Consider the following 16,327-nt stretch of genomic DNA (forward strand, 5'->3'; position numbering starts at 1 on the left):
GCTCCGCGGTCTCCGCGAGGTCGCGGAGCATCATAGGAAACGTAGTCCCTTCAGGGCCCTGGAGGAGGGCTTTCGCGAACGCGCAGTGCATGCTGGAAAAAAACCTCATCCTTCGGAAGTACGGAATCAACCGGAAGGAGGCCGGAAGGAGAGACGTAGAGGCTAGTCCACTCTACGGTGGCCTAGAGGAGTGGCGAAGTCACACCAGAGAATTGAGCATTTCTGTAACTCGGTGTCGTGATGTCTTTCAAGAGGGAAGGGGACGACTGGAGTCAGCTCAATGTGCTCAAAGTACGTCAGAGTGTGGAGGATCTGCGACGGCTTCAGCCCTCCTCCGAAGGCTGAGTAGGAGCTTCGTGTTGATGCTCTGGACACCTGGACAGGGGATGTCTGGGGACTGAAGTGGGGGTGGCTCCTTCTTAGCTCGGGTTACTGTTCTCTCCGTGGCCCTCACTCCATCTGATTTCTGGATCCTATTATTTCCCTTCCATTTGTTCCTCCCGTCTTTCTGATCCCGTCCGGACTTCTTTCTCTGTCCCCTGCAGAAACGAAGAGTTGGGGATTTGCTGGCTAGTTACATCCCCGAGGACGAGGCGCTGATGCTACGGGATGGACGGTGAGAGGGAGCAGTGATCAAGCCCGAGTGTTCTGCGGCTAAAGGCTCAACCTTTATTATTAAAGAGACCTAGAGGATTTCGTATTCTTTGTCGTGAAGTGAGGACCGGAAGAAATGGGGATGGGGAGTTGGTTTGGGGGAAGAGACTGTGAAGTCAGGGCTCGAATCTATCCGGCCGTCTCCACGAACTACCTACCCTCTTGGACTGACTCTTTTTATGCCTCCTCCCATTCTCAGCTTTGCTTGTGCCATCTGCCCTCACCGGCCTGTGCTGGACACCGTGTCAATGTTGACTGCCCACCGCTCAGGCAAGAAGCATCTATCCAGTAAGTCTGGGAGACGATAAGGGATATAGAATGTATTAACTCTTGACATGCTAGCACATCGTTTGATGCTATGCTTTTTGTCTCTCCTTGTTCTTAGGTTTACAGCTTTTCTATGGCAAAAAACACCCAAGAAAGGAAACGGAACAAAATCCAAGACAGCAGAATGAATTGATAAGGGAAGAAGCCAAAGCTGAGGTAATCAAAAGAGGGAGGAGGGTGCCTTCTAGATTGGACTCTGCTGCACACAACGGGCTGGAAGGGCTTTTGCTTCTGAAGACTCTGACTTTGTCTCTTATCTTCATACCAGGCTCCTCTGCTAACCCAGACTCGACTTATTACCCAGAGTGCCCTGCACAGAGCTCCCCACTATAACAGTTGCTGCCGCCGGAAGCACAAGTCTGTGGAAAGCAAGAGGTAGGAAGAAACAGAGGAGATTATGACTCTTATTTTTAAAATTATATTTAAGTAGTTATATAAAAGAGTTGCCGAGAAGTGGCGCTGTGGCTCAAGTGGTAGAGCACTAGCTTTGAATTGAACACAGACACACACACACACACACACACACACACACACGAGTTGCCATTTAACAAAGCAGTTTTTTGTTTTTTGTTTTTTGTTTTTTTTTTTGGTCCGGTTATGGGGCCTGAACTCTGGGCCTGGGCGCTGTCCCTCAGCTCTTGAGCTCAAGGCTAGCGCTCTACCACTTGAGCCACAGCGCCACTTCCGGCTTTTTTCTTTTTGCTTATGTGGTGCTGAGGAATCGAACCCAGGGCCTCATGCATGCAAGGCAAGCGTTCTACCACTGAGCCACCTTCCCAGCCCCACAAAGCAGTTTATGAATACAGTGTATCTTGATCAATGTCTCCCCTTTCACCATTCTCACCCATCCTTTCCAACCTACTCTGTCCCTCATTTTTTTTTTTTTTTCACCGGTGGTGGGCCTTGAACTTAGCGCCTGGGCACTGTTCCTGAGCTTTTGTGCTCAAGGCTAGTGTTCTACCACTTTGAGCCACAGCTCCATTTCTGGTTTTCTGGTGGTTAGAGATAGGACTCTCATGGACTTTCCTGCTGGGGCTAGCTTTAAACTATGATCCTCAGCCTCCCGAGTAGCTAGGATTACAGCAGGTTTCACTTTTTTTTTTTTTTTTTGGCCAATCCTGGGGCTTAAACTCTGGGTCTAGGCGCTGTCCATGAGCTTCTTTTACTCAAGGTGAGCACTACTTCCAGCTTTTTTTTTTTTTTTTTTAGTAGTTTATTGGAGATTAAGAGTCCAATGGAGTTTCCTGTCTGGGCTGGGTTCAAACCATGATCCTCAGATCTCAGCTTCCTGAATAGCTAGGATTATAGGCCTGAGCCACCAGTACCAGGCCCGCTTTTTTTGTTGGGGGAGGGTTGGGAGGGGAAGGTGGTAGTCTTGGGCTTGAATTCAGGGCCTGGGTGCTGTCATTGAGCCTCTATGTGCTCAAGGCTAATGCTCTACTACTTGATCCACTTCTGGCTTTTCTGAGTAGTTTATTGGACATAAGAGTCTCATGGAGTTTCCTATCCGGGCTGGCTTTGAACTGCCATCTTCAGATCCTCAGACCTTAGCCTCGCTAGGATTACAGGTGTGAGCCCTCAACACCTGGCCCTGCTTCACTTTAAAAAAATAAAACATTTGGGGCTGGGAAGGTGGCTTAGTGGTAGAGTGCCTAACATGTATGAAGCCCTGGATTTGACCTCTGTACCATATAAATAGGAAAAGCTGGAAGTGGCACTGTGGCTGAAGTAATAGAGTGCTAGCCTTCAGCAAAAGAAGCTCAAGGATAGTGCTCAGGCCCCAAGTTCCATCCCCAGGACTGACAAAAAAAAAATTATTGGGGCTGGGAAGGTGGCTTAGTGGTAGAGCGCTTGCTTTGCATGCTCAAGGCCCTGGGTTCGATTCCTCAGTACCACATAAGCAAAAAGAAAAAAGCCGGAAGTGGCGCTGTGGCTCAAGTGGTAGAGCGCAAGCTTTGAGCTGAAGAGCTGAGGGTCAGCGCCCAGGCCCAGAGTTCAGGCCCCACAACTGAACCCCCCCCAAAAAAATTGTTATTGTAAAGGTGATGTGCAGAGGAGTTACAGTTACATAAGTCAGGTAATATAAGTACATTTCTTTTTTGGCAATGATACTCTTTTCTCACTTAATTTTTTTTTGATTGGTAATGGGGCCTGGACGCTGTTCCTCAGCTCTTCAGCTCAAGGCTAGCGCTCTACTACTTGAGACACAGCATCACTTACAACTTTTTTAGCTTATGTGGTGCTGAGGAATCGAACCCTGGGCCTCATGCATGCAAGGCAAGCGCTCTACTACTGAGCCACCTTCCCAGCTCCTCATGAGGCCCCACTTTTCTTAATTTTGTAGGATATACGTTGAATTATTTCAAAAATTCTTTTTTTCTCTTTTGTTGGTCATGGGGCTTGAACTCTGGGCTTGGGCACTGCCTCTGAGCTCTTCAGCTTGAGCCACAGTGCCACTTCCAGTTTTCTGGTCATTTATTGGACATGAGTCTCACAGACTTTCCTGCCCAGGGTATCTTCGAACCACGATCCTCAGATCTCAGCCTCCTAAGTAGCTAGGATTACAGTTATAAGCCACCAGCACCTGGCCTTATTTTAAAATTTTTTTAAATTGTTTTTACAAAGATGATGTATAGAGGGATTACCATATGTCAGGTAAAGAGTACGTTTCATTCTGGATAGTGTCACCCTTTTGAGTTACTCTTATTTTTGTTTTGGTCCTGGGGCTTGAAAGCCTGGGTGCTGTCCTTGAGTTGCTTTTGCTCAAGGCTAGCACTCTACTACTTGAACCACTCTACCACTTCCAGTTTTTTTGGTAGTTTAATGGAGATAAGAGTTGCAGAGCCAGGCGCCAGTGGCTTACACCTGTAATCCTAGCTTCTCAGGAGGCTGAGAACTAAGGATCTTGGTTCAAAGCCAGCCTAGGCAAGAAAGTCCAGTGAGACTTTTATCTCAAAAAAAAAAAAAAGAGTTGCAGACTTGTCTATCCCAGTTTTCAACTGAAGTCCTCAGAGCTCAGTCTCCTAAGTAGCTAGGATTACAGGAGCCTGACTTGACATTGAATTCTTGACTGTTTTCTACCCCATTTCTCTCTCTCTTCTTCTTTTCTTTTCTTTTCTTTTTTGTTGGTCATGGGGCTTGAACTCTGGGCCTGGACACTCTCCCTCAGCTCTTCAGCTCAAGGCTAGTGCTCTACCACTTGAGCCACTGTGCCATTTCCAGTTTTCTGAGTGGTTTATTGGAGATAAGAGTCTCAGGGACTTTCCTGCTGGGCCTGGCTTTGAGCCGCAATCCTCAGCTCTCAGCCTCCTGAGTAGGTAGAATTATATGTGTGAACCACCAGCACCCAGGTCCTGGTTTTCTAAGGAATTATGCTATTTGAGTTCTCTGGTCAATCTACCAAATTCAGTTAGTACATTTTTATATACTTACATGCCACCAACTGCATTTACTTATATTTTTGTAAGATGACCCTAAAATTATTGCCCTCTACATTGTCTTCTGAGTCACACTGGTGTCATGGAGATGTTAATTGGCATTTAAGGAAAAATGATTTTGTGATTTTAAGTAAATTTCAGGAAATGGAGCACTCTGATCTTATTTGCTTATTGTACCAGTCCTGGGGCTTTAACTCAGGCCTGGATGCTGTCCCTTATCTTTTTTGCTCAAGGCTGGTGCTCCATAGTTTGAGCCACAGTTCCACTTTTGGCTTTTTGGTTGTTAATTGTAGATAAGAACCTTTTGGACTTTCCTGCCGGTCCTGTCCTGGAAGTGAACCATAATCTTCAGATCTCAGCCTCCTGAGTAGTTAAGATTACAGGTGGGGGAGGGGGTTGGGAGATGGGAAGGGATGGGAAGGGGAAACAAAGGAGGAAGCAACAATGCTTGATAAGAAATGTACTCATTACTGTGCCCATGTAATTGTAACCCCTCTGTACGGTATTTTCACAATAAAAAAGAAAAAGAAAAAAAAAAAGATTACAGGTGTGAGCCGTAACATTGGTATATTTATTTATTTATTTATTTATTATTATTGCCAGTCCTAGGGCTTGAACTCAGGGCCTGGGCACTGTCCCGAGCTTCTTTTGCTCAAGGCTAGCACTCTACCACTTGAGCCACAATGCCACTTCCTGCTTTTTCTGTTTATGTGGTACCAAGGGCTTCATGCATGCTAGGCAAGCACTCTGCCACTAAGCCACATTCTCAGCCCTACATTGGTATATTTAAAGGGCTATATTCATGGGACTGGGAAGGTGGCTTCTTGGCTTCTTGGTAGAGTGCTTGCCTCGAATGCATGAAGCCCTGGGTTCAATTCCTCAGTACCACATAAACAGAAAAAGCTGGAATTGGTGCTATTCTGTGTGTCAAGTGGTAGAACACTAACCTTGAACTGAAGAGCTGACGGACAGTGCCCAGGCCCAGAGTTCAAGCCCCATGACCTTAAAAAAAAGGGGGGGGGAGGCTATACAGAGTCTTAAGACAAAAACTATTTATTTATTTATTTATTTTTGTTGGTCCTGGGGTTTGAACTCTGGACCTGGGCATTGTATCTCAACTTGTCAGCTCAAGGCTACCACTCTCCCACTTGAGACACATTGCCACTTCCAGTTTTCTGGTGGTTAATTGGAGATAAGAGTCTCAGGGACTTTCCTGCTGGGCCTGGCTTTTGAGCTGGAATCCTCAGATCTTAGCCTCCTGAGTAGCTAGGATTACTAGCATGAGCCCCTGGCATCTGGTGACAAAAACAATTTTAAAAGTTGAAGGTAGCTTCTCTAAAAGCATAATTTGAAAATCTTTTTTATGCAGGACTCCTATTATGATCTTAAGAAGCTGAGTGTAGGGGCTGGGAATGTGGCTTAGTAGTAGAGTGCTTGCCTAGCAGATATGAAGACCTGGGTTCAATTCCTCAGTACCACATAAACAGAAAAAGCCAGAAGTGGTGCTGTGGCTCAAGTGATAGAGTGCTAGCCCTTGAGCAAAAGAAGGTCAGGGACAATGCCCAGGTCTTGAGTTCAAGCCCCAAAACTGGCAAAAAAAAAAAAAAGAAAAGAAACTGAGTTTAGGAAATACTGTTTTAAGGAGTTTGGAGTCATAGAAGAGTTGGACCTTTCCTTTACTGCTTTTACAGGCTTTGATTCTTCTCTACCTAGACCAGAAGCCCCTGGTCCCTCTGTTTCCTGTTCCCCTTTGCCAGCCCCAGAAGTGGAGCTCCAAAGCGAGAAGATCAATAGGGAACCTGAGACTGAGGCTGGCCCACAAGCCAAAGAGTCAGAAACTGTCTCAGCTCCTACCTCTGTCAGCCCCACAAGAAGACGCATCATGGACCATTACCTCAGACTTCGAAGGTAAATATGCCAGATGTTCTCTTTTCTGTCCTCTTTTTTTTTTTTTTTTTTTTTTTTTGTCATTTGTGGGGCTTGAACTCTGTCCGTGAGCTTCTTTGCTCAAGGCTAGCACTCCACCACTTGAGCCACAGCACCATTTCCAACTTTGTCTGTTTATGTAGTACTGAGGACTTGAACCCAGATCTTCATGCATGCTAGGCAAACACTCTACCACTAAGCTACATTCTCAACCCATGTATTTTTTTTTTGCCTAGGCCAATGTGCACCATGATCCTACCAATGCCTTCTAAATATCTATGGAAAGGCATGTTGTGGTTGAGATGGTCTCTCAGTAACTTTTTGCCTAGGCTATCCTCAAACTATGATCTTCCCAACTTCTACCTCCTGCATAGCTGGGGTCACAGGCTCAGCTCCTGGCTTTATTGCCACTAACTTTTTCTGGTTGTGGTGGAGTTGTCTGGTTGTGCTAGGCTGGCACGTCACCTTCAAGCCACACTTCCAGTCCCTTTTTTCACTGGTTATTTTTAGGATAGGGTATTGCTTCCTATCTAGTTATACAGCTAGTCTGCATCTTACCAAGTTTAGGCTTACTGACATTATAGGGATCACAAGGGTATGCCATTTCTCTTCCCTCCAAGGAGGGAGAATATTGCTGACTATTCTGTCCAGATTGCCTAGAACTCCCATCTTCTGAGCTCAGCCTCCCAACTAGCTAGGATTATATATGGGAACCACTTGGCTCATCATTTTTTTTTTTTCATCATTTTTTTTCTGGTGGAGGATATACTGGGATTTGAACTCTTTTTTTTGGGGGGGGGGTCGTCGTGGGGCCTGAACTCTGGGCCTGGGCGCTGTCCCTCAGCTCTTCAGCTCAAGGCTAACGCTCTACCACTTGAGCCATAGCACCACTTCCGTCTTTTTTCTGCTTATGTGGTGCTGAGGAATCGAACCCAGGGCCTCATGCATGCCAAGGCAAGCACTCTACCACTGAGCCACCTTCCCAGCCCTGGGATTTGAACTCTTGAACTTACTTGGCAGTCACTCTTACCACTGAGCCACACCTCCAGCCCTGACTTTTGTTCCTTATTCATTTTACTTTTTGTCAGTCATGGGGCTTGAACTCAGGGCCTGGATGCTATCCCTGAGCTCTTTTGGTCAAAACTTAACACTCTAGGGGCTGGGAAGGTGGCTCAGTGGTAGAGCGCTTGCCTTGCATGCCTGAGGCCCTGGGTTTGATTCCTCAGCACCACATAAGCAAAAAGAAAAAAGCCGGAAGTGGCGCTGTGGCTCAAGTGGTAGAGCGCTAGCCTTGAGCTGAAGAGCTGAGGGACAGCACCCAGGCCCAGAGTTCAGGCCCCACAACCGGACCCCAAAAAAAAAAAAAAAAACAAAAACCCTTAACACTCTACCACCTTGAGCCATAGCTCTACTTCTAGTTTTCTGGTGGTGAACTGGAGATAAGAATCTCATGGATTTTCCTGCCCAGGCTGGCTTTGAACCATGATCCTTAGATTTCAGCCTCCTGAGTAGCTAGGATTACAGGTGTGAACCACCAGCGCCCAGCTGGTACCCAGCCTTAGTCTGGGCATGTAACCTTCTTATGGTAGGAAGGCTTCCCCAGAAACTAAGCAGACAGGCACACAGTTCCATATCAAGCTCTTTATTGAGAAAGGGGGTCTTGTGAACTTTTTCTTTTGGGACTGGCCTGGAACTGTAATCCCAACAATCTCTGCCTCCTGGGATTACAAACACTAATAGCTAGTAGTAGCTAGGATTACATGCCTGAGCCACTAGTGTCCAGCTGCCACTAACTTCTTAATAAACCTCTTTCCAGACTAATTCCATTATCTTTGCTGTTTCTAGCTCTGGATGGATTCCAGATGGACAAGGTCGATGGAGAAAAGATGAAAATGTTGAGTTTGATTCTGATGAGGAAGAACCCCCTGATCTGCCCTTGGACTAACACCCTCTTTCCCCATTCATTTCACAAATAAACTCCGCTGAGCGCTGGGAGCTTAACTTTGCTACTGTTTGGTTCCATGTCCAACATCAGGACTTCAGAGCTACTTATTTGTACCTAGTCACTCCTTCCCTGCAATATACACAGCTTCCCATACTTCTGGCCCCTCCTCCACCGCCTACCAAAATCTTGCCAAGCGTCAGCTGCATGCAGCCCGGTGCCCTATTAATAAGTCTGTCAGAAAGAGGTCTTTGCCCTTCACATTGTCTGCTTCCTTCCCCACCTCCACTCCAAATTGTTCCCTCCTCAGATCACAGGAGAGATGTGGGTAGACACTGGGGCTTTCTGATTACATCTGGAAAAAGAATTGAGGCCAAGTACCAGGTAAAAGTTGAAAAGATTAAAGGGCACTGGCAGATTTATGGGGAACACCAAGAGAGGGAGCTCCCCCACCTCCTCTAAGTAACCTGAACCTCCCTGCCTGCTGATCCCCAGAGTATAAATAATCCCTTGATGAACTGGCAGTAACTCTTAGGGGTTAACGCCAAGATTCCCACCCAAAAGCCCAAGGAAAGAGGCAGACAAAGTGGACAAAAGGGACTTTATTTACAGGAAAGCAGGAGAGGAGAGAATTTGTATCTCTAGGGCTCCTAGCTCTAGTTGGTGAAGGGAAGAGCAATGTTATCTCTTCTTTTGCTGGCGACCTGTAAAGGACAAAGAGTAATCATAAGTCTTTGTTTCCTTTCTTGCTTTTGGCAAAGGCGCTCTCCTCCTTTCCAGTTCCTTAGCCAGACTTACAGTGTGGTAATGTTTTAGGCCACCTGACAGCCCATCCCACATTAGCAGGACAAAATAGGAAACCACACAGAAAATAAAAATGCCTGCAAGGCAAGCGCTCTACCACTGAGCCACCTTCAAAAATAAATAAATAAATAAAATAAAAATAAAAATGCCATGCCTCCCACTAGGTATTAATGAATAGGTCTCCATTCCTTCCTACCTCTCTGTTGGTATGTATCCAGGTTAGAAGGGTTTTCTGTCTACTTTGTGATCCTTCATGGGATTTGAACTTGTGGTATGAATATCTGTGGTAGCAACCCAAGCTGTTTCTCACTGTTGTCAGGAGGATCTACCAGTTCCTGGACTGCTTGTCCTTTGTCCCCTCACACAGGCTCTGTGAATACTTACGTAGTTCATTGTTCCGGGTCACGGCCTGGGCCGCCCGAGCTCGCGGTCCCTGTTGTGTAAAGTGGTAGCCAAAGCGGACAATAGAGGGACACTGCTCCAGCACGGTGGCCATTTCCATCTCCACTGCATCACCGGGCCACTGGCGCTGGAGGATACGGAAGGGAAGGCTATCAGCCCTGAGGTCTGGGTTGCTCACCATCCCACACTACTATAGGCCCCTTTGGGAAGTCAGGAGGCTTGTTTGTTCAGAAACAAGAGAGGTGCTGACTTAGCTCCCCTCATGGAGGTAATAAGAGAATTCAAACACATGATTAACTGAGCTAGTTCTGCTGGGTGTGCTGATGGCTCATGGCAGTAATTACAGCTACTTAGGAGGCTGAGATCTAAGGATCACAGTTCGAAGCCAGTCCAGGGAGGAAAATCTGAGACTCTTGGCTCCAATTAACCACCAGAAAACTGGAAGTGGCACTGTGGTTCAAAGTGTTATGGTGTGCTAGCCTTGAGCAGAAAAGCTCCAGGACAGCACCCAGACCCTAAGTTCAAGTCCCACAGCCGACAAAAAAAAAAAAAAAGCTAGTTCCTTCATGGCTGGCTCAGGAAGTATTCCCTGAATGCTAAGACCAGGGGAAAGACCAGGTGCCAGTGGCTCATGCCTGTAATCCTAGCTACTCAGGAGGCTGCAATCTGAGGATCAGGGTTCAAAGCCAGCCTGGGCAGGAAAGTCCATGAGACTCTTATCTCCAATAAACTACTAGAAAACCAGAAATGGAGCTCAAGCGGTACTGCACTTGCCTTGAGCTGAAGAGAGCAGGGACAGTGCCCAAGCCCAGAGTTCAAGCCCCACAACAGACCAAAAAAAAAAACCAGGGGAAAGGAACGCTGACCTGGTTGTCTACACGGAGCTCAGTGAGTGTGGCGTTTTCTCGAACTGCCTTCAGCACAGCCATGAGCCCTGTACTGCTAATGAAGTTGGACTCGATGTTCAGGCTCTGGAGGCTACGGTTCTCACGCAACATGTCAGCCACCGCCTGGGTAGTAGGGACTTGTGTTAGGATTAGGGTAGTTTCACAGATGACTGAGGAGAGAAAGAACAGGAGCAAGAGGGAAACAGCTCTTTGAGAAGGGTCCTTGAAGAGCTGTAAGTGGGGCTAGAGGAGACAGAAAGGGATGGGGACCGTAGGGGAAAGCAGGGAGATGAAGTGAGTGGTGGAGTTGGGGACCTTAATAGAGGGTTGTGGTCCTTTGGGAAGATCATCTTAAACTTTCAGAGTTGTGGACCATTAGGACCAAGGGAAAGGATCTCTGTGAGGGCTGTCCTAAGAAAGCATGCTGGGAGCAGCAGCCCTGCAGGGAGTACACATCCACTAGCCTTACATTGGCAATGGGGTCACCACTCCTCGTGGCCACCAGACTGAAGCTCCGGACGTAGGTATTGGTCTTCATCGCCTCACACAACTCACTCAGCATGGGGATTGGGATGTCCTATCAGAGGAGTATAGGAAATGATGACTAAAGAGTCTTCTATGTCAACAGCATTCCCAGTGTTATTATTTGGAAGATGGGCGTCAAATACCTGTATATTATTGAGGTTCACCTCCTCCAGCTCCTTGTCATTGCTTCGAACCCTCTTTAGCATTTCCTCAATGTTTGTAGGATTTGGGGGTTCATCTGGCACTGGCTTATATTTATCAGGCTGTACCACACCTAATGGGTGAATGCAGGAAAGGAACCCCAACATGTCCCCCACAACCTCCCCAGTTGTTCCTCTTATCACCCCTGCACCATGTCCTCACCCAGATTTCGCTTTTCTATCCCTTGCTACCTTCTCGCTAACCCTGGGACTGCCCGCCCAGAGCCCTGGGGTGCGGACTTCCCCACCACACTCACTGCTAATGCCTTCAGTGTTGCAAATTTCTCCACTGCAGATGGCATCATAGTATTGCTTGTTGCTCATCAGTGTGTACATGCCCAGAATTGCTGGAAAGGGTAAACAGAGAGGCATGGAAAATGAGGGGTATGGGGCTTGGTCCAACCCTGCCTCTGATGTAGCATTTTTTTTTTTTTTTACAACCTGGCTAGCTTCCTCTCTTCCAGAGAGGTTTCTTATCCTCCCTCAGTCCTAGGGGTCTGTTCCAAAAACTGCCTAAGAGGGGCTGAGAAGGTGGCTCAGTGGTAGAGTGCTTGCCTTGCATGCATGAGGCCCTGGGTTCAATTCCTCAGCACCACATAAGCAGAAAAAAAAAGCCGGAAGTGGTAGCGTGCTAGCCTTGAGCTGAAGAGCTGAGGGACAGCGCCCAGGCCCAGAGTTCAGGCCCCATGACCAGACCCCCCAAAAAAAAAACTGCCTAAGACCGTGGTTTCTAAAATATTGAAATGGGAAGTTTCTTAAGAGTTACTAAAGGATGAAGGTAGTCTGCATAAATTCCCTGGTTTTTTTTTTTTTTTTTTTTTTTTTTGAGGTCTGGTCGTGGGGCCTGAACTCTGGGTCTGGACGCTATCCCTCAGCTCTTTAGCTCAAGGCTAGTGCTCTACCACTTGAGCCACAGCGCCACTTCCAGCTTTTTTCTTTTTGCTTATGTGGTGCTGAGGAATCGAACCCAGGGCCACAGGCATGCAAGGCTAGCGCTCTACCACTGAGCCACCTTCCCAGCCCTAAATTCCCTGGTTTTAACCACAGTATCTTCACTTGAATTTGCCTTCACAATCCCTATAAAATTGCTCTTGAGATACTAACTTATTATATTTAAGATGAATGGATATATAAGCAAACATTTCAAAAGGTAAAAAGTGCCAGGTACCATTGGCTTATGCCTAGCTATTCAGGAAGCTTTTGATCTGAGGATTGTGCTTTGAAGCCAGTCCCAGCAGACAAACCTATGAGACTTTTTTTTTTTGGGGGGGGGGGTCCGGTCGTGGGGCCTGAACTCTGGGCCTGGGCGCTGTCCCTCAGCTCTTCAACTCAAGGCTAGCGCTCTACCACTTGAGCCACAGTGCCACTTCCCGCTTTTTTCTTTTTGCTTATGTGGTGCTGAAGAATCAAACCCAGGGCCTCATGCATGCAAGGCAAGTGCTCTACCACTATGCCACCTTCCCTGCCCTTTTTAATTTTTTAAATTTATTTTATTTTTGTAGGTCCTGTGGCTTGAACTCTGGGCCTGGGCTCTGTCCCTCAGCTCTTCAGCTCAAGGCAAGCGTTCTACCACTTGAGCCATAGCACCATTTCCGGTGGTTTATTGGAGATAAAAGTCTCACGGACTTTCCTTCCCCGGGCTAGCTTTGAACTGTGATCCTCAGATCTCAGCCACCTGAGTAGCTAGGATTACAGGCGTGAGCCACTGGTGCCTGACTATGAGACTCTTATTTCCTGTTAACAAACAGAAAAGCAGAAGTAGAAGTAGGCTCAAGTGGTATAGCTCCAGCTTGGAGTTTGGGCTCCTGTCTGAGGCTCTCTCAGATCTCTAGGCCTTCCCCATTAATTCTCCTTTAAGGTGAGGCTCTCCCTCTCATCCTCATTTTTCCACAGCTGCCCACCTGCAATGTCACACATTTCAGCATCTGTGGCATGGGCCAGTGCCTCTTCCAGCTCAGGCTCCAGGGTGATCTGTTCCTGTGCTGGGATTTCCCTCTTGGGTTGAATGTAGGGTTTCCCTGATGGGGAGATGAAGGATGCTTCAGGTAGGGATCATTTCTCCCAATATCCTTGCCTCCAGCTTCCTTTCTTTCTCTAGGAGGCATAACATTGGATTACTAGGGGGACATAGGAAAGCCTGAATCCTCCACAAACTTAGGACTCTTGGGTCCCAGGGTCTTTGAAAAAAACTGAAGACCTGAGATGTATTGGTGCATGCCTATAATCCCAGCACTTGGGAGGTAGGAGCTGAGGTAGGAGAATCAAGAATCAAGCCCAGGACAGCCTGGGCTATGTAATGAGACCTTATCTCAAAACAAAATAAAATAAAACACACATATACACCCACCTATCCTCAAAACAAACAAAGAGTACAAGCTGGCATACAGATGTCAGGGCACCTCAGTCCCTAGGCAGGTAGGAGCTAGAAGGTAAGAGGGAAGCTGGAGGGGAAACATGAGAAAGTCATTTGATTTCTGAACGGCATGGACATCAAGTCCCCATACCCTTCTTCTCGCCTGTGAAGGGCACCAAGTCATCACGCTCTTTGACCTCTAGTGCCTGTTGCTCCAGGTACTGCAAAAGGGCCTCTCGGTCCAGCGGCCCTGTTGGGCTCTTCTTTGTCTGGTCACGTTGTCTTAGTCCAGCTGGCAGGAGCATGTTCTTAGGGATGAGTTTTGGGGAGTAAGTCAGGTACTCTCTCTGGGTAGGAACTCTAGGGTTCCCTAAAACATCTCCAGATATTCACCCCTGTAGTTATCACGGGTCTCAGCCACCCTTCCCGAATGCCTGGTCCCCTGGGCCAGCATCCCTACCTCAGGGTCCATCTCCTGGAGCTCGCAGTCCAGCTTCTCTAGCTCTTCGGGGCTCAACGTCCTTAGGATCTCATCTTCATCTATATCTCTGTATTTCTCCAATTCCTTCTGATATGAGGACATGATGGCCCCCACCCACTCCCCACTGTGTGGCACTCAGAGCCTGGGGGGAACATGGGAAATGTATTTGAACATGGAAGGATGGACATGGACACAGTAGGGACCCAAAGTAACCAGCCAGGGGAGGATCACAGAGTTAGATACCTTTGCAGGCTAGCAATCTAGTTGGAGATGGGGAAATGGGAAAGTTAAGATGTTTTAAGTTAGAATTGGTCTCCTTCTTGCTTTTCTAACCTCTGGCTATTCTGGCCAGAGATCCCAGGATCTAAGCTGTATGGCAAAAAAATCCTGGCAGAACATCCCTTTCCCTACAACCTCACCCATCAGTGCCTCTCGGCCTAGCACAGCTGCTGGAAGTTCTGCCAGCAGAGCTGGCTTCATGCCCAGTTCCTACTGAATATGGGAAGGGGGTGACAGAAAGCTACAGGGAAATTCTTCCTCTCTTCTCCCATTATTCAGCCTTTTTTTCCTGAACTGGTTAAAGGAAGGAAGAAACATTGGCTGGGTGAGTAGAAGTCTCTTATGCATTTCTACTTTTATCGTGGAGGATCAAGATTTCACTTTGTTAAAATTCTAAATCCTAGAGGAAAGCTAGGGCTCAGGAGCTGAGGGACTTCCAGGTTGGGGGAAGGGTCGTACAGCCTCAGAAGGGACCGAGTCCCCATAATCTGTCACCAGAAAGGTGACACCAGACCAATAGATAGGAAATAACCTTCTGAATGGAGTCATTTTACTAAAAACAGCATGAAGATTAAACATACAATCTTTCACAACATGAAAAATATACACTACACCACATGCATAATTTGAAGGATCCAAAGTGTATGAGACACAAGGACAACATAAACTATAGACTTAAGAGACAGGACAGTAGCAGCAACATTCTCTGAGTGACAGGGGCAGACACACTGTGTCACTCTAGGAGGAGCCCCTCTTCTTCCATCTCCCACCATAAACCCCCTCCTTCCCCACCTACCAGTTCTGATGGCCACTTCTCACCTCACCTTCCCGTCTATCCGTTGTTCTGTTCTCTGGGGCACTGTCCTGACAGCAGGAGGAGCCAGTGCCGGGGCAGAGGGTGGGGGAACAGTGAGCTCAGCATTTTATTATTTTAGCTCTGGCCAGGTGGGGGGTAGTGGGAGATCACATATACACAGCCCCCATACCCTGCCCAGCCCTGAGAGCCTCTAGTGGCCATCATCAGCTACGGCACCTCCTTTTCAGACAAGACCTTGTCCTAGAGTGGAATTTTGAGGTGTATCAGAAGTTCTACTAAGCAGGGCACTGGTGGCTCATGCCTGTAATCCTAGCTACTCAGGAGGCTGAGATCTGGGGATCAAAGCCAGCATGGACAGGAAAAGTCGGTGGGACTCTTATCTCCAATAAACCACTCAGAAAACTGATAGTGGTGCTGTGGGTCAAGTGGTAGAGCATTAGCCTTGAGCTGAAGAGCTGAGGGACAGCGCCCAGACCCAGAGTTCAAGCCCCATGACTGACCCAAAAAAAAAAAAAATCCGTACTATTTGGTACTTGCCATATTCAAAGCAGTGAATAAGGTGACAAAAATGTTAAGTGTAAGGATTTAAAAAATGTTTAGTTTAGGGGGCTGGGAAGGTGGCTCAGTGGTAGAGTGCTTGCCTTGCATGCCTGAGGCCCTGGGTTTGATTCCTCAGCACCACATAAGCAAAAAGAAAAAAAGCCGGAAGTGGCGCTGTGGCTCAGGTGGTAGAGCACTAGCCTTGAGCTGAAGAGCACAGGGATAACACTTAAACCCAGAGTTCAGGCCCCACGACCAGACCCAAAAAAAAAAATTTTAGTTTAGGAGCTAGGAATGTGACTTAGTAGTAGAGTGCTTATGCCTAGTATGCATGAAACCCTGGGTTCAATTCCTCAGTACCACATAAATAGAAAAAAAAAAAAAGCTAGTTTTAAGGTATTTTATAGCATAATTGGAGGAATAAATGAATACAATTTAAAAAGGACAAGCCTGGCACATGCATCCTTAACCCCAGCGTTGGGACACTGAGGCGAGAAGATTGCTTGAGCCCAGGAGTTGGAGACTAACCCTAGGCAATCCAGCAAGACCTAATGTCAGAAAATAAAAAATAAAAAAAGGATAATTCGTAATAAATACTATCCAAGAAATATAAACACATAAACTGGTGACAATTTAGAAGTAGAGCTACTTGCTTAGCAAGCACGTGGTGCCAGGTTCAATCCCCAGCACACATCGCACATACCACACACTTATATACTTCTTGTTCCCAACTCTAGATTAGACATCAGACAA

General features: G+C 47.1%; 2 protein-coding genes across 2 annotated transcripts; one reads left to right on the forward strand and one right to left on the reverse strand.

The window, feature by feature from the left end:
* Positions 1 to 131: 131 nt before the first annotated feature.
* Positions 132 to 8,339, forward strand: LOC138827501 (sodium channel modifier 1-like). Its single transcript, XM_070023070.1, has 7 exons — positions 132 to 291; positions 546 to 616; positions 854 to 942; positions 1,040 to 1,137; positions 1,250 to 1,356; positions 6,132 to 6,326; positions 8,190 to 8,339. The coding sequence occupies exons 1-7, from the start codon at positions 241 to 243 to the stop codon at positions 8,287 to 8,289; spliced, it is 711 nt and encodes a 236-aa protein (XP_069879171.1). The 5' UTR covers positions 132 to 240; the 3' UTR covers positions 8,290 to 8,339.
* A 419-nt stretch (positions 8,340 to 8,758) lies between these two features.
* On the reverse strand, positions 8,759 to 15,178 carry LOC138827500 (tropomodulin-4). Its single transcript, XM_070023069.1, has 10 exons — positions 15,014 to 15,178; positions 13,918 to 14,080; positions 13,609 to 13,765; positions 13,006 to 13,122; positions 11,362 to 11,451; positions 11,048 to 11,178; positions 10,849 to 10,956; positions 10,359 to 10,502; positions 9,475 to 9,619; positions 8,759 to 8,990 (listed from the first exon to the last, which is right to left on the reverse strand). Exons 2-10 carry the CDS (start codon positions 14,038 to 14,040, stop codon positions 8,968 to 8,970), a joined length of 1,038 nt encoding a protein of 345 aa, XP_069879170.1. The 5' UTR covers positions 14,041 to 14,080; positions 15,014 to 15,178; the 3' UTR covers positions 8,759 to 8,967.
* Between the last annotated feature and the right edge of the window lie 1,149 nt (positions 15,179 to 16,327).

The sequence above is a fragment of the Dipodomys merriami genome, unplaced genomic scaffold, assembly GCF_024711535.1.
Source record: "Dipodomys merriami isolate MVZ:Mamm:240054 unplaced genomic scaffold, mDipMer1.0.p SCAF_156, whole genome shotgun sequence".
Lineage (NCBI taxonomy): Eukaryota > Metazoa > Chordata > Mammalia > Rodentia > Heteromyidae > Dipodomys > Dipodomys merriami.

Coding starts and splice junctions, on each gene's coding strand:
- LOC138827501 (XM_070023070.1), top strand. CDS start 241: ATGTCTTTCAAGAGGGAAGGGGACGACTGGAGTCAGCTCAATGTGCTC. Junction 617..853: donor CTGATGCTACGGGATGGACG/GTGAGAGGGAGC, acceptor TCCCATTCTCAG/CTTTGCTTGTGCCATCTGCC. Junction 6,327..8,189: donor CATTACCTCAGACTTCGAAG/GTAAATATGCCA, acceptor TGCTGTTTCTAG/CTCTGGATGGATTCCAGATG.
- LOC138827500 (XM_070023069.1), bottom strand. CDS start 14,040: ATGTCCTCATATCAGAAGGAATTGGAGAAATACAGAGATATAGATGAA. Junction 13,123..13,608: donor CTTCACAGGCGAGAAGAAGG/GTATGGGGACTT, acceptor TCTCCCCATCAG/GGAAACCCTACATTCAACCC. Junction 10,503..10,848: donor GTGGTGACCCCATTGCCAAT/GTAAGGCTAGTG, acceptor CCTACTACCCAG/GCGGTGGCTGACATGTTGCG.